We start from the raw sequence: 21762 nt of genomic DNA, 5'->3' as shown, positions 1-21762 counted from the left end.
CATCTCTAGTCCGGAACCGGACACAATGTACCCTAGAAACGGAATGGACTTGACTTCAAAGACGCATTTTTCTAATTTGCAATAGAGATGATTGACACGGAGACGGGACAGAACCTCTTTAACCCAAAAACGATGTTCCTCTAAATCGTTGGCAAAAATGAGGATATCGTCTAGATAGACCACGACATGACGGTATAGAATGTCTCTGAAGATCTCATTGACAAAATGCTGGAAGACAGCTGGAGCATTGCTCAATCCGAAGGGCATGACGAGGTACTCATAATGTCCGTCACGGGTGTTAAAGGCGGTCTTCCACTCGTCACCCTCACGGATCCGGATGAGATTGTATGCACCTCGCAAGTCCAGCTTTGTAAAGATGGTAGCTCCGCTAACTCTGTCAAAGAGCTCAGTAATCAGGGGTAAAGGATAACGGTTCTTGATGGTAATGTCGTTCAAACCTCTGTAGTCGATGCACGGCCGCAGACCACCATCTTTCTTTTTAACAAAAAAGAAGCCTGCGCCGGCTGGAGAAGAGGAAGGTCGAATTAACCCCTTTGCTAGGTTCTCTTTAATATATTCCTCCATAGAATGCGTCTCAGGCAGAGACAACGGATAAGTTCGGCCTCGAGGTGGAACCTTCCCTGGAACGAGATCAATCGGACAGTCCCATTCTCTATGAGGAGGAAGGATATCAGCAGAAGCTTTACTGAACACATCCGTGAAATCTTGATATGGAGGAGGTGGAACATCAGACGACCTGGGGGAGGAAGAACAGACAGGCAATACTTTAAACAAACATGTCTCAGCACAGGAGGAACCCCATGCCAGGATTTGCGTAGTCGTCCAATCAATTGTAGGATTGTGAAGACGGAGCCATGGAAGGCCCAGGACCACAGGATGTGTGGCTCTTGGAATCACTAAAAAAGAAATAAGTTCGGAATGAAGAACTCCCACTCTCAGACGAACTGGTAGAGTCCTTAAAGAAATAACTGCATCAAAAATTTTGCTGCCATCCACGGCAGTTAAAGAAATGGACGAAGGAAGTCTCTCGGTGGGTAGGGACCACCGTTTAACATAGGCTTCGGTAATAAAGTTCCCAGCTGCTCCGGAATCAAGGAGGGCAATGACGTTCCGATAACGTTGAGCAACTTGAAGCGAGACTGGGAGATTACAATCTTGAGGAGATGGAGAGGAGATCATTACTCCTAGCCGGCCCTCTCCTTGGCGAGCTAGGATTTGGAGTTTCCCGGACGTTTGGGACAGGCATTAATGGTGTGAGACGGAGCTGCACAATAGAGACAGAGAGACTCGGAGAGACGTCTTCGGCGCTCAGCAGGAGTTAAACGGGAACGGCCAAGTTGCATGGGCTCATCTTTAGATGGTGACAGTTGACAAGGAGGAGGAGCAGAAGATTTTGGAGCAGATGATCTTCCACGCTCAGTTGCTCTCTCTCTGAAACGTAAATCAACTTTCGTGCAGAGTGAGATTAGCTCATCTAACTTAGAAGGTAAGTCTCTGGTAGCTAACTCATCTTTAATACGCTCAGATAAGCCATGCCAGAATGCAGCATACAGGGCCTCGTCGTTCCATGCCAGTTCGGATGCCAGGATCTGGAACTGTATCAGATATTGTCCTACAGTACGTGACCCCTGGCGTAAACGGAGAATGTCGGATGAAGCTGAGGTTACCCGGCCTGGCTCGTCGAAGATGCGCCTGAATGTTGACACGAAGGCAGTGTAGGAAGATAGCAGGGTGTCGGACCTCTCCCATAACGGTGATGCCCAATCAAGGGCTGAGCCACTGAGAAGAGAAATAATGTAGGCAATTTTTGTACGGTCACTGGGAAAATTGCCAGGTTGTAGCTCAAACTGAATCTCACACTGGTTGAGAAATCCCCTGCAGAATCTTGGAGATCCGTCAAATTTTGCTGGCGTTGGAAGATGAAGACGTGGAGCAGAAATGGGTAAGGTGGGTGGGGTTATAGCTGGAGTCACTGTGGTTGACGCACCAGACGCGCCTGATCCACGGAGAGTTGTCTGAATCCCATCCAGCCGAGTAGAGAGATCCTGGAGACAGCGGATGATGTGGCCCTGTGCAGCCTCCTGATGTTCTAGTCGGGCTGCCAGTTCTTGCATCGGCCTGGCCGCTTGATCCTGGTCTCCGGCTGGATTCATTAGGTCAGTGCTTACTGTCACAACTGAGGGCCTGAGCTGACGGGAGGCAGCCTCAGTTGTAGGGGCTGAGATGTACCGGAACCTGGGAGGTTGTATCAGACCCCTGGACATGTAAGTAACATGAATAATAACTGCCCGAAGGCGTGACCACGACAACTTGGATAAAAGTCAATGATGTTTATTATGACAACTCCGCAACACAGCAGCAGTAAAAGAAAACGTAAAAGTCAGCAAAGAATAAATACAGTTCCTGGGTACTACAGGATGGCAGGAGCCACAGGGCACTGGTAGTGTGAGATAGTTCTTATGATCTTCTAGATGGAAAGTCCTTACCAGGCCCGACTGTAGCAATGGAGATAACCCAGGATTGTGCCAGCTGGTGTTCCAGGAAAAGCTGGGTTGCTGAAGATAAAACAGCTGCTGTGGATACTGGCTGGAACCAGACTGTTGTTAGCACGGAGTGGATACTGGCTGGAACCAGTTAAATAATAAATGAACTTGGGAGCGATGAAATAATAATACCGGTGGAGAGTGGTAAAGTGTAGAAAGGACACCGGCCCTTTAAGGGAAGCTGTACTCTGCTGGAAGCTGAGCTGGAAGCAGGTAATGTTGTAGCTGGAAACAGATGAATCCACAATGGATTGGAGAGTCAGGCTACACCGCAGGTGGAATGCTGGTGCGGGTCTCTATGGTGGAAGTCTTGAGACAGGAGCTGGAACCTGGAAGACAATCACAGGAGAGAGACAAACAGGAACTAGGTTTGACAACCAAAGCACTGACGCCTTCCTTGCTCAGGCACAGTGTATTTATACCTGCAGCAAGGAAGGGATTGGCTAGGCAATTATGCAGATTATCAATACTGAGAACAGATTGGTGGAAATGATCAGCTGACAGAATCCAAGATGGCTGCGCCCATGCAGACACTTGGAGGGAAGTTTGGTTTGTAATCCATGTGGTAATGAAAACAGTAATGGCGGCGCCGGCCACCGGAGACAGGAGGCGCCAGGCTGACAGATGCACATCCAACCACGCGGACACAGCGGAGGCCGCGGCTGACGTAATCGCCACTCAGACACTCTGCATGCAGAAGTTCAGGGACGGCGGCAGAGGCCGCGGGAGACGCCATGCCAGGTGTAATATGGCGTTTACTGTGACAGCGTCCCAGAGTGACAGGAGAGGATACAGGAATGTACACATCAGGATAACAGATGGAATCCGGTCCTGGAGCGCTGAGCCAGCCTTAGGTGGCATCTGATGGGTAAGAAATGGCGTCCAGATACCCGGATCGTGACACAGTGTGACATAATAAACTGCAACACCACTTTAAGGTCCCATGGTGCCACTGGGGCACAAATGGAGATTGGATGTGCAGCACTCCTTTCACGAAAGTCTGAACTTCTGAAAGGGTGGCCAATTCTTTTTGAAAGAAAATTGATAAAGCCGAAATCTGCACTTTAATGGAGCCTAACTTTAGGCCTGCATCCACACCAGCTTGCAAAAAATGGAGAAAACGACTCGGCTGAAATTCTTCCGTAGGAGCCTTCTTGGATTCACACCAAGACACATACTTCCCCGTGAAGATTTAAGACCATCTCGTCACGGCTGACCTAGAGCTTCATCAACAGAGCGACCAGCACATGAAAATAAGATTTTAAACCTACGGGTAAATCTTTTTCTCCTAGTCCGTAGAGGATGCTGGGGACTCCGTAAGGACCATGGGGTATAGACGGGCTCCGCAGGAGACATGGGCACGCTAAAGACTTTAGAATGGGTGTGCACTGGCTCCTCCCTTTATGCCCCTCCTCCAGACCTCAGTTAGAGAAACTGTGCCCAGAGGAGACGGACACTACGAGGAAAGGATTTTTGTTAATCTAAGGGCAAGATTCATACCAGACCACACCATACACACCGTATAACCTGGAATATACGCAACCAGTTAACAGTATGAACAAAACAGCATCAGCCAAAGACTGATCTTAACTGTAACATAACCCTTATGTAAGCAACAACTATATACAAGTCTTGCAGAAATATGTCCGCACTGGGACAGCATCCTCTACGGACTAGGAGAAAAAGATTTACCGGTAGGTTTAAAATCTTATTTTCTCTTACGTCCTAGAGGATGCTGGGGACTCCGTAAGGACCATGGGGATTATACCAAAGCTCCAAACCGGGCGGGAGAGTGCGGATGACTCTGCAGCACCGATTGAGCAAACATGAGGTCCTCATCAGCCAGGGAATCAAACTTGTAGAATTTTGCAAAAGTGTTTGAACCCGACCAAGTAGCTGCTCGGCAAAGCTGTAAAGCCGAGACCCCTCGGGCAGCCGCCCAAGAAGAGCCCACCTTCCTAGTGGAATGGGCCTTCACTGAATTTGGTAACGGCAATCCAGCCGTAGAATGAGCCTGCTGAATCGTGTTACAGATCCAGCGAGCAATAGTCTGCTTAGAATCAGGAGCGTCAACCTTGTTGGCTGCATACAGGACAAACAGTGCCTCTGTTTTCCTAACCCGAGACGTCCTGGCTACGTACATTTTAAGGCCCTGACTACATCAAGGGACTTGGAATCCTCCAAGTCTCCCGTAGCCACAGGCACCACTATAGGTTGGTTTATATGAAACGATGAAACCACCTTAGGCAAAAATTGAGGACGAGTCCTCAACTCTGCTTTATCCACATGGAAAATGAGATAGGGGCTTTTGTGAGACAAAGCCGCCAATTCGGACACCCGCCTTGCAGATGCCAAGGCCAACAACATGACCACCTTCCAAGTGAGAAATTTTAATTCAACTGTTTGAAGAGGCTCAAACCAGTGAGATTTTAGGAACTGTAACACCACGTTAAGGTCCCATGGTGCCACTGGGGGCACAAAAGGAGGCTGTATGTGTAGCACTCCCTTTACAAAAATCTGGACTTCTGGGAGAGAAGCCAACTCCTTCTGAAAGAATATAGATAGGCTCCATTAAGGTACAGATTTCGGCCCTAACTTTAGGCCCATATCCACTCTTGTCTGTAGAAAGTGGAGAAAACGGCCCAGGTGGAAATCTTCCGCACAAGCATTCTTGGCTTCACACCAAGATACATACTTCCTCCAGATACGGTGATAATGTTTCGCCGTCACCTCCTTCCTAGCCTTTATCAGAGTAGGGATGACTTCGTACGGAATACCTTTCCTAGCTAGGATTCGGTGTTCAACCGCCATGCTGTCAAACGTAACCGCGGTAAGTCTTGGAACACGCAGGGCCCCTGCTGCAACAGGTCCTCCCTGAGAGGAAGAGGCCATGGATCTTCTGAGAGCATCTCCTGAAGATCTGAATACCAGGCCCTTCGAGGCCAATCTGGAACAATGAGTATTGTCTGCACTCTTTTTCGTCTTATGATTCTCAATATTTTTGAGATGAGAGGAAGGAACACATAGACCGACTGAAACACCCATGGTGTCACCAGGGCGTCTACCACTACTGCCTGAGGGTCCCTTGACCTGGCACAATACCTCTGAAGCTTCTTGTTGAGGCGTGACGCCATCATGTCTATTTGAGGAAGTCCCCAAAGACTTGTTATCTCTGCAAAAACTTCTTGATGAAGTCCCCACTCTTCTGGATGGAGATCGTGTCTGCTGAGGAAGTCTGCTTCCCAGTTGTCCACTCCCGGAATGAAGACTGCTGACAGAGCGCTTACGTGATTTTCCACCCAGCGAAGAATCCTGGTGGCTTCCGCCATTGCCACTCTGCTCCTTGACCCGCCTTGGCGGTTTACATGAGCCACGGCTGTGACGTTGTTAGATTTAATCAGAACCGGTAGGTCGCGAAGAAGATTCTCCGCTTGTCGTAGGCCGTTGTATATGGCCCTTAATTCCAGTATGTTGATGTGTAGACAAGCCTCCTGGCTTGACCATAGTCCCTGAAAATTTCTTCCTTGTGTGACCGCTCCCCATCCTCGGAGGCTCGCGTCCGTGGTCACCAGAACCCAGTCTTGAATGCTGAACCTGCGACCCTCTAGATGGTGAGCACTCTGCAGCCACCACAGGAGGACAGGCTGCAGCCCTGGGGGACAGGCTTATTTTCTGATAAATTTGAAGATGGGACCCGGACCACTTGCCCAGAAGGTCCCACTGAAATGTCCTTGCATGAAACCTGCTGAAGGGGATGGCTTCGTAGGTCGCCACCATTTTTCCCAGTACTCGAGTGCATTGATGGACCGACACTCTTTTCAGGTTTTAACAGGTCTCTGACCATGTTCTGGAGTTCCTGGGCTTTTTCCATCGGGAGAAAAACCCTCTTTCGTTCCGTGTCCAGAATTATGCCTAAGAAAAATAGCCGAGTCGTTGGAACCAACTGCGACTTTGGTAGATTTAGAATCCAGCCATGCTGCTGCAGCACTCTCAGGGAGAGCGACACGCTTTTCTGCAATTGATCTCTCGATCTCGCTTTTATCAGGAGATCGTCCAAGTACGGGATAATTGTGACTCCCTGCCTGCGCAGGAGCACCATCATTTCCGCCATTACCTTGGTGAAAATCTTCGGGGCCGTGGAAAGCCCAAACGGCAACGTCTGAAACTGGTAATGACAGTCCTGAATGGGAGCAGCATTTGGAAGGCATGCTGTTCCTTGTAGTGCCAATGGGAGATCCTGGGGGTGGCTCCTGGGTAAGCTAGCTCTCTGTCTGTAAGTGTTTTAGTACTAGCCTTTATCATGAGGCCTACTGTGACAAATTACATGGCCCTATGTGGGCACTGCTATTATGTAGGTTAGGACTGCTGTATCGGAGAAGCCGTGACGTGGCCAGCAGCTAAACATGTGTTTGCAAACATTTGTGACTAATTCTCTGAATTTTATTACCAGATAGGTTCAGGGATGGTTACAGGTAATTTTCAGTGTGCGGAAGGGAATTTAGGGGTGGGGATTTGCACCCCCCTCCTCTCTGTCTGTTGTAATGACATTCCTGTACAGCGAATCTCAGGTACGCCTGATGAGGAGGATATATGGGTACATGAAGGTATGCATCCTTTATGTCTAGTGACACCATAAAATCCCCCCTTCCAGGCTGGAAATAACTGCCCGGAGCGATTCCATCTTGAATTTGAACTTTTTCAAGTACAGGTTTAGGGATTTTAGATTTAGAATGAGTCTGACCGAGCCATCCGGTTTCGGGACCACAAACAGGGTTGAATAGTACCCCTTCCCCTGCTGAACTAGGGGAACCTCGACAACCACTTGTTGTTGACACAGTTTTTGAATTGCAGCTAAAACTATTTCCCTCTCTGGGGGAGATGCCGGTAAAGCCGATTTGAAAAATCGGTGAGGAGGCACGTCTTTGAATTCCAGTTTGTAGCCTTGGGATACAATTTCCATTGCCCAAGTACCCACGTCTGACTGAACCCAGACGTGGCTGAAGAGTCGAAGACGTGCCCCCACCGGTGCGGACTCCCTCAGTGGAGCACCAGCGTCATGCGGTGGATTTAGTAGAAGCCGGGGAGGACTTCTGCTCCTGGGAACTAGCCGTAGTAGGCATTCTTTTCCTCTACCCTTACCTCTGGCGAGGAAGGAAGAGCCCCGACCTCTTCTGGACTTATGCGACCGAAAGGACTGCATCTGATATTGTGGAGTTTTCTTTTGCTGTGGGGGGACATAAGGCAAAAAAGTAGATTTACACGCGGTAGCTGTGGAAACCAGGTCCGCGAGACCTTCCCCAAATAAAACTTCACCCTTGTAAGGCAAAACTTCCATATGCCTCTTTGAGTCGGCATCACCCGTCCATTGGCGGGTCCACATGGCTCGCCTAGCAGAAATCGTCATGGCGTTGGCTCTCGAACCTAGCAGCCCAAAATCTCTCTGAGCATCTCTCATATATGACTGCGTCTTTAATGTGACCTAAGGTCAATAAAATGGTATCCCTATCTAGGGTATCAATGTCAGCTGACAAGGTATCTGTCCAAGCTGCTACTGCGCTACAAACCCACGCCGATGCTATTGCCGGTCTGAGCAAAGCACCCGTATGTGAATAAATTGACTTTAAGGTAGTTTCCTGTCTGCGATCAGCAGGATCCTTGAGGGCTGCCGTGTCTGGAAACGGTAGCGCCACCTTCTTGGACAAGTGCGTTAAAGCCTTGTCCACCCTGGGCGAGGATTCCCACCGTACCCTGTACTGTGCAGGGAAAGGATGCGCCATAAGAATCCTCTTGGGAATCTGCAGTTTTTTGTCTGGAGTTTCCCAAGCTTTTTCAAATAACGCGTTCAGCTCATGAGATGGGGGAAAGGTTACCTCAGGTTTCTTTTCCTTAAACATGCATACCCTCGTGTCAGGGACAGAGGGGTCATCAGTGATATGCAAAACATCTTTTATTGCAATAATCATATAATGAATACTTTTAGCCACCCTTGGGTGTAACCTCGCATCATCGTAGTCGACACTGGAGTCAGAATCCGTGTCTGTATCAGTGTCTGCTATTTGGGACAGGGGACGTTTTTGAGACCCTGATTGACTCCCTGTATTATCTCTGGACTCTGCTTTGTCCAATCTCTTATGTAATAAAGCCACATTTGCATTTAAAACATTCCACATGTCCAACCAATCAGGTGTCGGCATTGCCGACGGAGACACCACAATCATCTGCTCCACCTCCTCCTTAGATGAGACTTCCGCTTCAGACATGCCGACACACACGTACCGACACCCCCACACACTCAGGGATATATCTATATGGAGAAACAGTACCCCAATAAGGCCCTTTGGAGAGACAGAGAAAGAGTATGCCAGCGCCACCGGACACTGGAATAAAATCCCAGTTAGTACAGCGCTTTCATAAAAGTATATAAATACACTCACTGCGCCAATTAAATGTGCCCCCCCCCCCCTCTTTTTTGCCCTCTGTAACCGTGTTCAGCAGGGTAGAGTCTGGGGAGCCAGCTTCTCTGCAGTGTGCTGTGGAGAAAATGGCGCTAGTTAGTGCTGGAGGATCAAGCTCCGCCCCCTCACCGGCGGGCTTCGGTCCCGCTCAAATTATTTATACTGGCGGGGGTTTATTGATATACCGCCTCTGCAGTATCTAATTCATCTACCAGTGTCCCTTTGAGGTTAATATTGCTGCCCGCGCGTTACCTCAGTGAAGATCTGAAGTCTTCTGCCGCCTTTGAAGTCTTCTTTCTTCTTATACTCACCCGGCTTCTATCTTCCGGCTCTGTGAGGAGGACGGCGGCGAGGCTCTGGGAAGAACGGCGAGGGTGAGACCTGCGTTCCGACCCTGTGAGGCTAATGGTGTCCAGTAGCCTAAGAAGTAGAGCCTATCAGTAAAGTAGGTCTGCTTCTCTCTCCTCAGTCCCACGATGCAGGGAGCCTGTTGCCAGCAGTGCTCCCTGAAAATAAAAAACCTAATAAAAAGTATTTTTTCAGAGAAACTCAGGAGAACTCCCCTGCAATGCACCCAGTCTCCTCTGGGCACAGGATCTAACTGAGGTCTGGAGGAGGGGCATAGAGGGAGGAGCCAGTGCACACCCATTCTAAAGTCTTTAGAGTGCCCATGTCTCCTGCGGAGCCCGTCTATACCCCATGGTCCTTACGGAGTCCCCAGCATCCTCTAGGACGTAAGAGAAAAGGAATAACTTTACTTCAGCATTCATTAGAAATCGTAATATGAATATACATATTTAAATACACATATACACACACATTCTATATATATACATCATACGTATATGTATTTTGTCAGGAACAGCAGGGTCCCTAGTGACATTAATGTGTTCTGAATGTGTATGAACACGTACTGAATGCCATTGTTGTGGATCTAACCAGGAAACATTATGGTCGACATAAAACATAGTATTCGTCGACAACAGGGAGTAGTAACCGGGCAAAATAACATTCTTGCGACCCCGAGGGGTCTGAGGGAAATATATACATAATGTTAATATCACTCCCCCACAAATACTACCACGTCTGTGCTCAAGCTACAGCTCAATGTATCCGTACCATAGATTGTAAGCTTGCGAGCAGGGCCTTCCTACCTCTGTCTGTTTTTACCCAGTTTTGTTCTATTACTGTTGTTCTAATTGTAAAGCGCAACGGAATATGCTGCGCTATATAAGAAACTGTTAATAAATAAAATAAATAAATAAATATATATATATATATATATATATATATATATACACTGCTCAAAAAAATAAAGGGAACACTAAAATAACACATCCTAGATCTGAATGAATGAAATATTCTTATTAAATACTTTGTTCTTTACATAGTTGAATGTGCTGACAACAAAATCACACAAAAATTATCAATGAAAATTTAATTTATTAACCCATGGAGGTCTGGATTTGGAGTCACCCTCAAAATTAAAGGAAAAACACACTACAGGCTGATCCAACTTTGATGCAATGTCCTTAAAACAAGTCAAAATGAGGAGCAGTAGTGTGTGTGGCCTCCACGTGCCTGTATGACCTCCCAACAACGCCTGGGCATGCTCCTGATGAGGTGGCGGATGGTCTCCTGAGGAATCTCCTCCCAGACCTGGACTAAAGCATCTGCCAACTCCTGGACAGTCTGTGGTGCGATGGAGCGAGCGAGACATGATGTCCCAGATGTGCTCAATTGGATTCAGGTCTGGGGAACGGGCGGGTCAGTCCATAGCATCAATGCCTTCGTCTTGCAGGAACTGCTGACACACTCCAGCCACATGTGGTCTAGCATTGTCTTGCATTAGGAGGAACCCAGGGCCAACCGCACCAGCATATGGTCTCACAAGGGGTCTGAGGATCTCATCTCGGTACCTAATGGCAGTCAGGCTACCTCTGGCGAGCACATGGAGGGCTGTGCGGCCCCCCAAAGAAATGCCACCCCACACCATTACTGACCCACTGCCAAACCGGTCATGATGGAGGATGTTGCAGGCAGCAGAACATTCTCCTTGGCGTCTCCAGACTCTGTCACATGTGCTCACTGAGAACCTGCTTTCATCTGTGAAGAGCACAGGGCGCCAGTGGCAAATTTGGCAATCTTGGTGTTCTCTGGCAAATGCCAAACGTCCTGCACGGTGGCTGTAAGGACAACCCCCACCTGTGGAGGTCGGGCCCTCATACCACCCTCATGGAGTCTGTTTCTGATCGTTTGAGTAGACACATGCACATTTGTGGCTTGCTGGAGGTCATTTTGCAGGGCTCTGGCAGTGCTCCTTCTGTTCCTCCTTGCACAAAGGCGGAGGTAGCGGTCCTGCTGCTGGGTTGTTGCCCTCCTACGGCCTCCTCCACGTCTCCTGATGTACTGGCCTGTCTCCTGGTAGCGCCTCCGTGCTCTGGACACTACACTGACAGACACAGCAAATCTTCTTGCCACAGCTCGCATTGATGTGCCATCCTGGATGAGCTGCACTACCTGAGCCACTTGTGTGGGTTGTAGGGAGGTCATACAGGCTCGTGGAGGCCACACGCACTACTGAGCCTCATTTTGACTTGTTTTAAGGACATTACATCAAAGTTGGATCAGCCTGTAGTGTGTTTTTCCACTTTAATTTTGAGGGTGACTCCACATCCAGACCTCCATGGGTTAATAAATGTAATTTCCATTGATAATTTTTGTGTGATTTTGTTGTCAGCACATTCAACTATGTAAAGAAGTATTTAATAAGAATATTTCATTCATTCAGATCTAGGATGTGTTATTTTAGTGTTCCCTTTATTTTTTTGAGCAGTGTGTATATATACAGATACAGGTTTTTTACATTATTATGTTAATTTACACCCAGTAATACAGTTGGTGCCGACATGGTCACCCACATACGACTGTGTCTTCCCTTACAGTGTTTACTTTGGAAAAGCTTACAACTACCGACATGCTGACACTTCATCTACTGAATCAAGTACCATCAGGAGTCGGCAACACCGACAGAGGGATTCCCATAGCTATTTGTGGCAGAGCACTCACACATGTCGACACACGTGTACTAAATCGCTATAATGGGTAGATTCCAGTATCTGACAGGGAAAACACAGAACTTTTTAACAATTCATTAACCACACGCTCATTTATACATATATAGTGCTTCTTATATGAGCTCATAGTGCATTAAGCAACTGTGCCCCCCTCCGTTTTACACTGTTAGTTGTTTCACAGTGTTTTGGCGGGCCAGCGTCTCTGTGAGGAGAAAATGGCGCTGTATAGAGTTGTGAGGGCTAATCCACGCCCCCTTCTCGGCGCGCTTCAGCCCCGCTAATTTTTTGCAATTTTTTGCATTTTTTTTTACTGGCGGGGGTCAGTATACAGTGCCTATGCACTGTATACTTCTTTGCCAAGATGTATATATGAGGTATAATTGCTGCCCAGGGCGCCCCCCCTGCGCCCGTGTAGTGCCGCTTGTGTGTGGGAGCAATGGCGCAATGCGCGGTACCTCAGAGACACTGAAGTTTTCTGCCGTCACTGAAGTCTTCTGTTCTTCTAATACTCACCCGGCTTCTTTCTTCTGGCTCTGTGAGGGGGGTGACGGCGCGGCTCCGGGAACGAGCAGCTAGGCGAACCAAGTGATCAGACCCTCTGGAGCTAATGGTGTCCAGTAGCCTAAGAAGCAGAGCCCTTGAACTCAGAAGAAGTAGGTCTGGTTCTCTCCCCTCACTCTCACGATGCAGGGAGCCTGTAGCCAGCAGGTCTCCCTGAAAATAATAAACCTAACATAAAGTCTCTTCAGAAAAACTCAGGAGTGCTCCCCTAGTTTGTGTCCAGTCTCTCTGGGCACAGAGTCTAACTGAGGTCTGGAGGAGGGGCGTAGAGGGAGGTGCCAGTTCACACCCAGTCAAAGTCTTATAGTGTGCCCATGTCTCCTGCGGATCCCGTCTATACCCCATGATCCTTTTGGAGTCCCCAGCATCCTCTAGGACGTATGAGAAATTATATATATATATATATATATATATATATAATAAGAATTTACTCACCGGTAATTCTATTTCTCGTAGTCCGAAGTGGATGCTGGGTACTCCGTAAGGACCATGGGGTATAGACGGGCTCTGCAGGAGACTGGGCACTCTTAAAAGAAAGATTAGGTACTATATCTGGTGTGCACTGGCTCCTCCCTCTATGCCCCTCCTCCAGACCTCAGTTAGGGAAACTGTGCCCGGAAGAGCTGACATTACTAGGAAAGGATTTGGAATCCAGGGTAAGACTCATACCAGCCACACCAATCACACCGTACAACTCGTGATAACTATACCCAGTTAACAGTATGAACAATAACTGAGCCTCTCTTAACAGATGGCTCATACAATAACCCTTTAGATAAGCAATAACTATATACATATATTGCAGAGAGTCCGCACTTGGGACGGGCTCCCAGCATCCACTACGGACTACGAGAAATAGAATTACCGGTGAGTAAATTCTTATTTTCTCTGACGTCCTAGTGGATGCTGGGTACTCCGTAAGGACCATGGGGATTATACCAAAGCTCCCAAATGGGCGGGAGAGTGCGGATGACTCTGCAGCACCGAATGAGCAAACTCAAGGTCCTCCTTAGCCAGGGTATCAAACTTGTAGAATTTTGCAAAAGTGTTTGTACCCGACCAAGTAGCAGCTCGGCAAAGTTGTAAAGCCGAGACCCCTCGGGCAGCCGCCAAGAAGAGCCCACCTTCCTCGTGGAATGGGCTTTTACTAATTTAGGATGCGGCAGTCCAGCCGCAGAATGTGCAAGCTGAATCGTGCTACAGATCCAGCGAGCAATAGTCTGTTTTGAAGCAGGAGCACCCAGCTTGTTGGGTGCATGCAGGATAAATAGCGAGTCAGTTTTTCTGACTCTAGCCGTCCTGGAAACATAAAGTTTCAGGGCCCGGATTACGTCCAGCAACTTGGAATCCTCCAAGTCCCTAGTAGCCGCAGGCACCACAATAGGTTGGTTCAAACGAAACGATGATACCACCTTAGGGAGAAATTGGGGACGAGTCCTCCATTCTGCCCTTTCCATATGGAAGATCAGATATGGGCTTTTACATGACAAAGCCGCCAATTCTGACACACGCCTAGTCCAAGCTAAGGCCAAAAGCATGACCACTTTCCACGTGAGATATTTTAGCTCCACGGTCTTAAGTGGCTCAAACCAGTGGGATTTTAGGAATCCAACACACGTTAAGATCCCAAGGTGCCACTGGAGGCACAAAAGGGGCTGAATATGCAGCACCCCTGTAACAACGTCCGAACTTCAGGCAGTGAAGCCAGTTCTTTTTGAAAGAATAAAGGGATAGGGCCGAAATCTTGGCCTTTATGGATCCTAATTTTAGGCCCATAGTCACTCCTGACTGTAGGAAGTGCAGGAATCGACCCCCCTGGAATTCCTCTGTAGGGCCTTCCCGGCCACACACCAAGCAACCTATTTTCGCCATATACAGTGAAAAAGTCTTGCTGTCACGTCTTTCCTAGCCTTTATCAGCGTAGGAATAACTGCATCCGGAATGCCCTTTTCCGCTAGGATCCGGCGTTCAACCGCCATGCCGTCCAACGCAGCCGCGGTAAGTCTTGGATCAGACAGGGTCCCTGTTGCAACATGTCCTGACTGAGAGGCAGAGGCCATGGATCCTCTGAGAGCATTTCTTGCAGTTCCGGGTACCGAGTCCTTCTTGGCCAATCCGGAGCAAAGAATATTGTTCACACTCCTCCGTTTATTACAATTCTCAGCCCTTGGGTCTGAGAGGAAGAGGAGGGAATATATTGACCGACTGGAACACCCACGGTGTTACTAGTGCGACCATAGCTATCGCCTGAGAGTCCCTTGACCCAGCGTAAAACCTTTTTTTATCTTTTTATTGAGGTGGGACGCCATGTAGTCCACCTGAGGCAGTTTCCATCAATTTGCAAAACTGCGTGAAGACTTCCTGATGAAGTCACCACTTTCCCGGGTGGAGGTCGTGTCCACTCCCGGAATGAACACTGCTGACAGTGCGCTTACTTGATTCTCCGCCCAGCGAAGAATTCTGGTGGCTTCTACCCTCGCCACCCTGCTCCTTGTGCCACCCTGGCGGTTTAAATGAGCCCCTGCGGTCTGACTGGATCAGAACCGGTTGGTCGCGAAGCAGGAACTCCGCTTGACTTAGGGCGTTGTATATGGCCCTTAGTTCCAGGATATTGATGTGAAGGCAAGTCTGTTGGCTTGACCACAAACCTTGGAATTTTCTTCCCTGTGTAACTGCCCCCCACCCTCGGAGGCTTGCATCCGTGGTCACTAGGACCCAGTCCTGAATGCCGAATCTGCGGCCCTCGAGAAGGTGAGCACTCCGCAGCCACCACAGGAGAGACACCCTGGCCCTGGGGGATAGGGTGACTAACCGATGCATCTGAAGATGTGATCCGGACCACTTGTCCAGTAAGTTCCATTGTCCTTGCATGGAACCAGCCGAAGGGGATGGCCTCGTATGATGCCATCATCCTTCCCAGGACTCGAGTGCAGTGATGCACTGACACCTGTTTTGGTTTTCAATGGATTCCTGACCAGTGTCATGAGCTCCTGAGCTCTCTCTATCGGGAGATAAACCCTCTTCTGGTCTGTGTCTAGGATCATGCCTAGGCGAGGCAGATGAGCTGTAGGAACCAACTGCGACTTCGGAATATATAGAATCCAGTCGTGTTGCAGTTTCACTTCCAGAGAAGGTGATACGCTGTCCAGCAACTGCTCTCTTGATCTCGCTTTTATGAGATCATCCAAGTATGTGATAATAGTGACACCTTGCTTCCGCAGGAGCACCATCATATCCGCCATTACCTTGGTGAAATTGGTAATGACAATCCCGTACCGCAATTCTGAGGTACGCCTGATGAGGTGGATAAATGGGGACACGAAGGTATGCATCCCTTATGTCCCGATTGATTTCAGGCTTGCAATGACCGCTCTTAGCGATTCCATCTTGAACCTAAACCTTTTCAGGTATATGTTCAGGGATTTTAATACAATATGGGTCTAACCGAACAGTCTGGTTTCGGGATTATAACATGGTCGAATAATAACACCCTCTTGTTGAAGGAGGGGACCCTTGACCACCACCTGTTGAAGATACAATTTACGAATTGCAGTTAACACTGGCTCCCTCTCTTGGGGGGAAGCCCGCCGGGTCCTCGGTGAGGGGGCATCTTCTCACAGTCCAGCCTGTATCCCTGCGATACAATTTCTATTGCCCAGGGATCTAACAGGGAGTGAACCCACTTGTGGCTGAACTTACGAAGGCGTGTCCCCACCGGGCCTAGCTCCACCTGTGACCTGTGGAGCCCCAGCAACATGCGGTGGATTTTTGTAGAGGCCGGGGAGGACTTCTGTTCCTTGGGACTAGCTGTGTTGTACAGCTTCTTTCCTCTGCCCCCGGCTCTGACAAGAAAAGACGCACCTCAGACTTTCTTGTTTCTTTATTCGAAAAGCTGCATTTAATAATGTCGTGCTTTCCTAGGCTTTGCAGGAATATAAGGCAAAATATCAGAATTACCAGCTATAGCTGTGGAGACCAGGCCCGAGAACCTTTCTCCACACAATCCTCAGCCTTCCATATGCCTCTTAAGTCGGCATCATCTGTCCAATGTATATTCTACAGGACACGTCAAGCAGAAATCGACATAGCTTTTGTCTCTAGGACCCAGTATACTCATGTCCCTTTGGGCATGCTTTATAATTATATATCTATCACTTAAGACAGCATCTTAAAATATTTATATGCATACTAGGGTCTCAATCTCTGCTGATAAGGTACCTGTCCACGCTGCCACAGCGCTATAAACCCATGCCGACACAATCGCCGGTCTGGGTAGTATACTAGAATGTGCACACTATCTGCAGGATCCCTGAGAATAGCTAGTGCAAACAGGAAACCCAAGGGGAAGATTCTCAACACATCCTGGCCCTAGTGGGGAAAGAATACAGCATGAGAATTCTCTTGTGGGAAGCTGCCGTCTCTTGTCTGGAGATTCCCGCTCTTTTTCCTCATGAGAGGAGGGAAATTTACCTCAGCATTCTTCCCCTTAACATGTGTACTCTCGTGTCAGGGACAGATGAGTCATCAGTGATATGCAAATCATCTTTTATTCCAATAATCATATATTGAATATCTTTTAGCCCTCTTGGCTGTAACTTTGCATTATCGTAGTCGTCAGTGGAGTTAAACTCCGTGTCGATACTTTGTTATTTTGGATAGTGAACATAGAGAGACTCTGAAGGACTCTGTGACATAGGGACAGACCAGGGTAGATTTCCTTTCTGTTCCCTAACCTTTTGTGCAATAATTTTACCTCAGCACTTACACATATCCAAACAGGTGTCGGCGTTGACGACGGAGACACCCTCCCACACACATATCCGCTCTATCACCTCCTTAGAGGAGCCTTTTACCTCAGACATGTCGACACACGCGTACCGACACACCACACAAACAGGGGATGCTCTATTTGAAGACAGTTCCCCCACCAGGCCCTTTGGAGAGACAGAGAGAGAGTATGCCAGCACACACCACAGCGCTATATAATACAGGGATGTACACTATACTGAGTGATTTTTCCCCTATAGCAGCTTATATACACAGTTTTGCGCCTAAATTTATGTGCCCCCCCTCTCTTTTTTACCCTTTGTGTACCAGGATACTGCAGGGGAGAGCCTGGGGAGCTTCCTTCCAGCTGAGCTGTGAAGAGAAAATGGCGCCGGTGTGCTGAGGAAGAAGGCCCGGCCCCCTCAGCGGCGGGCTTCTGTCCTTTTATGTACTTTAATGGCGGGGGTTACTGCACATATACAGTTTATCAGACTGTATTATGTGCTTTTCGCCAAGTAAGGTAATCTAATTGCTGCCCAGGGCGCCCCCCCCAACGCCCTGCACCCATCAGTGACCGGAGTGTGTGGTGTGCTAAGGGAGCAATGGCGCACAGCTGCAGTGCTGTGCGCTACCTTAATGAAGACCGGAGTCTTCAGCCGCCGATTTTCAACTTCTCTTCGTTCTTCTGGCTCTGCAAGGGGGACGGCGGCGCGGCTCCGGGACCGGACGACCGAGGACTGGGCCTGTGTTCGATCCCTCTGGAGCTAATGGTGTCCAGTAGCCTTAGAAGCCCAAGCTAGCTGCAAGCAGGTAGGTTCGCTTCTCTCCCCTCAGTCCCACGTAGCAGTGAGTCTGTTGCCAGCAGATCTCACTGAAAATAAAAAACCTAACAAATACTTTCTTTTCTAGGAAGCTCAGGAGAGCCCCTAGGATGCATCCAGCTCTGGCCGGGCACAGATACTAACTGAGGTCTGGAGGAGGGGCATAGAGGGAGGAGCCAGTGCACACCAGATATAGTACCTAATCTTTCTTTTAAGAGTGCCCAGTCTCCTGCGGAGCCCGTCTATACCCCATGGTCCTTACGGAGTACCCAGCATCCACTAGGACGCCAGAGAAATATATATATATATATATACACATATATATATATATATATATCACATCAGCACTTTTATAATGCATAACATAAGTTAATAACACACAGCGTGCAACCTTATCCCTTGGAAGAAATACAAAGTGACTTCTAATCGTCTTTCCGTTTACACTTTAGTGTTTGTTACCCCTTATAAAAATCACAGCAGCAGGCATGAAATCCTTACACCAGATTTTCCCACACTCCGCAATTACTATCCAGGTTTTAAGGATATTCCTGCTTGATCTCAGTCAATTTGATTTAACGATCTAAATTCAAGCAAGCATATCCTTAAAACCTGGACTGTAATGGCGGCGTTTTGGAATCTCTGCCTTACACCATGATGTATCAGTAAGCCACCTCCTTAGATAGGCCGCTTGTGGCTCGTCAGGCAGTGGGTGCCAAGGCCTGTAGAAGCCACAGCATGGCCAAGCCTGCTTCGTGCCAGCCACTCAAGAGCCAATCCCTGCGCTCAGACAGAGGGACAAGACCGGTGTGCAATGTGGCCACAGACGTAGGTGGCCGTATTAGACAACATCTGACCATTCAGAGCATGGATCCAGCAAGAGGATCTCTTCCAATCCCAATGGAACCTGTTACCGCGATCAATGATCTTAGGTCGTCTTGGGCGCTACTTTCACTTCGATTTTGGGCAACCGGCTCAACCACAAAGCTTTGCTCCAGTGGATTATTAACGTTTACCAGATGTGAATCAAACACCGCACTCTGAATAGATAACACTTTATTTCCAGTCATGTACATGTTGCAGTCCTGTGCTGGCAGGTGGCATGCATGACGTTACAATATGGCTGCTTAAGAGTCGCATCCCTACGTGATCGCCGCCGTGCGCTCACCGCACTCACGCTGCCACCGCCTAGCTCGGCGCACAGCTGCCCTTTATTTTTTATAAAGAAAGGAAAGTGTCCAGAAAACAGTCATTAAAATACACATCTGTCACTGCTGACCGGCCACCGATAACACGTCTCCAGTGTAAATAGGGTCCCGCTCCTTCCTTGCGGTAAGACACAGACTAACAATTACACACACGATGATATATACAAGTCATTTTACAAGGTGCATTATATATAAAGGAGAACCTCACGCCAGGCAGAGCCTGACTCTATGCGGACGGTGCAGCGCCTCCCACGATATACAGAACATGAACCTCAAGGTTCGGCCTAGATGAGATTGTGGGTTTCAGACCATGCTTGTGGACCTCAGCGTGGGAGCATGCAGGCTCAAATGAGGCTAGGTCTGTCCCGATACACCATGTCTGCACATAGCCATTCCTGAACAAAGCAGGCGCTTACGTTTTTAAATCCCAATTGAGCTAGAGCACGAGGTGTGTTTGGAGAGAACATGAACCATAAAGTACTTCAGATACCCTCCAAAAACACCCTAGCTGGACAGAGCCTCACAAAAGGGGTCTACAGGTCCAAATCACGTAATCCTGGGACTAGTATATGGGCCTTCCGTGACTGGCGGACCTGAACACCGCACATCTCCTGCAACAGCCACATGTGCATTTGGTGGTGCTAACCGCTTCTGCAGCTCACCCCTAATTACTGATCAGTCCATTATATCAATTCACCGAGGCATGATTAAGGAAGTTCTGCTAACATGGCGTGCTGGGGACACCTAGAAAAGTCTGAGTAACCTTGGTTTATGTTGCATGGACGATGTATGGTGGAAGGTCCACAGGGGTCATACATGGTCAACACCATGGACATAGTAGAAGCTGGGAGGACATTGTGTTTAAGAGGCAGTGGGTAGGGAACATCAATATAAAATAACCACTTCTGTAGGGGTGAGCAGAATAAAAAGGGAGCTTAGAGTAAGGACACTGTTTGCAGTGAGGCCTATCTACAGTATATATTATTTCAGATCTGTGCAAATCTCCTGTACATTGTAACTTGGAACCCACCCTTACTCCGCGGCATACGGATGAGAAGAGGCTGTTAGGAGGCAGACGGACATACACATACATGGAATGCACAAGCAGGATTAAGACTAGGATTGAGGAGAAGATGCGGATGTAATGGGGAACGGGAATTGAGGAGGTGGGGCTATGCTAGTTCAAAATCTGAGATCGTCGACGAGGAACCAGAGTCCAGTCTTCAGCTTTTGGAGGGAGTCTGGAGGGTCTCATGCGCCGACACACATTCCTTGCTGAGTCGGACGATCTCCTGTGAGAGGGCTTCTAGGTCCTGCAAGGGAGACAGAGATGGGGTCATACCACTTACAGACTAAAGAGGGGTAGCTGCACCGGTCTACAAACAGTAAGGCATGCCTTAATAGCAAAACTGTGGCATGGCATGCTGGGATGTGCAGTTCCACAGCAGATGGAGGGCCGCAGGTTCCATAGTCTACACAGCATTGGCCAAGAGGACTCATACTGAAGGATAAATCTCATTACTAAGCACCTGTACTAGTATTGAGGAAATGCCTTATAGTATAATTCGATGGACAGAAGATGGGTGGAGGGGCAGTATCACGTTCGCCAGCCCCCTCCCCTGGAGCGCCTGCGAGCATGTCCGTCACGTGGATTCCTACTGTGCTTACATGAAGGTTAAAAGAAAACTGAAGAAATCTGCATCTCCCAGCAGCAGCAGCAAAAGGCTTTTCATGTAGCTATTCCCAGGTTGCAGGTTCTATGTGATCAGAAAATCAATGGGATGGATTCCTTGCACACTGGCAGCCTGATATCTGTGTGACCTTCTCTCGTCCTCCGTGTACACCACAGAGAGTAGGCCACTGGTCTCCGCCTGATGACTGAATTGCCGCCTGTGTGCATGGGAGTGAGGGGCAGATAGATTATCTCTTATCAGCCAATCAAAAATTGGGAGGCTTAGTGGAACGTGGGAGCACACTTGCACCAATCACCAGGAGTGTGCACATTTGGGGAGGAGCGGGCACCCTAGTGATCACAGACGCTAGGTAGAAGTTATTATTATCCTTTATTTATATGGCGCCACAAGGGTTCCGCAGCGCCCAATTACAGAGTACATAAATAATCAAACAGGAAAACAGCAACTTACAGTTGATGACAGTATAGGACAAGTACAGGGTAAATACACATAGTTACATCAGCAGATGACACTGGAATAAGTATCAGGTGGCAGAAGACTGCTGGAGTTGATCCAGTTGAAGATTATTAAAGTAAGAGAAAGGATAAGCACATGAGGGAAGAGGGTCCTGCTCTTGAG

At 48.4% G+C, this 21762-nt stretch overlaps 1 protein-coding gene across 2 annotated transcripts in view; it reads right to left on the bottom strand.

Annotated features, from left to right (window-relative positions):
* Positions 1-19281: 19281 nt before the first annotated feature.
* The window catches only part of GRIPAP1 (GRIP1 associated protein 1), a 127174-nt gene continuing 124693 nt past the window's right edge, over positions 19282-21762 (bottom strand). For both annotated transcript variants that reach the window (XM_063936083.1, XM_063936084.1), the window contains one exon: positions 19282-20763. In XM_063936083.1, coding sequence (XP_063792153.1) covers positions 20674-20763 — 90 coding nt within the window. In that variant the 3' untranslated portion in view covers positions 19282-20673. The remainder of the gene's footprint in view (positions 20764-21762) is intronic.

The sequence above is a fragment of the Pseudophryne corroboree genome, chromosome 8, assembly GCF_028390025.1.
Source record: "Pseudophryne corroboree isolate aPseCor3 chromosome 8, aPseCor3.hap2, whole genome shotgun sequence".
In the NCBI taxonomy this organism is placed as follows: Eukaryota; Metazoa; Chordata; class Amphibia; order Anura; family Myobatrachidae; genus Pseudophryne; species Pseudophryne corroboree.
This window is presented reverse-complemented; position numbering and strand designations above follow the sequence as displayed.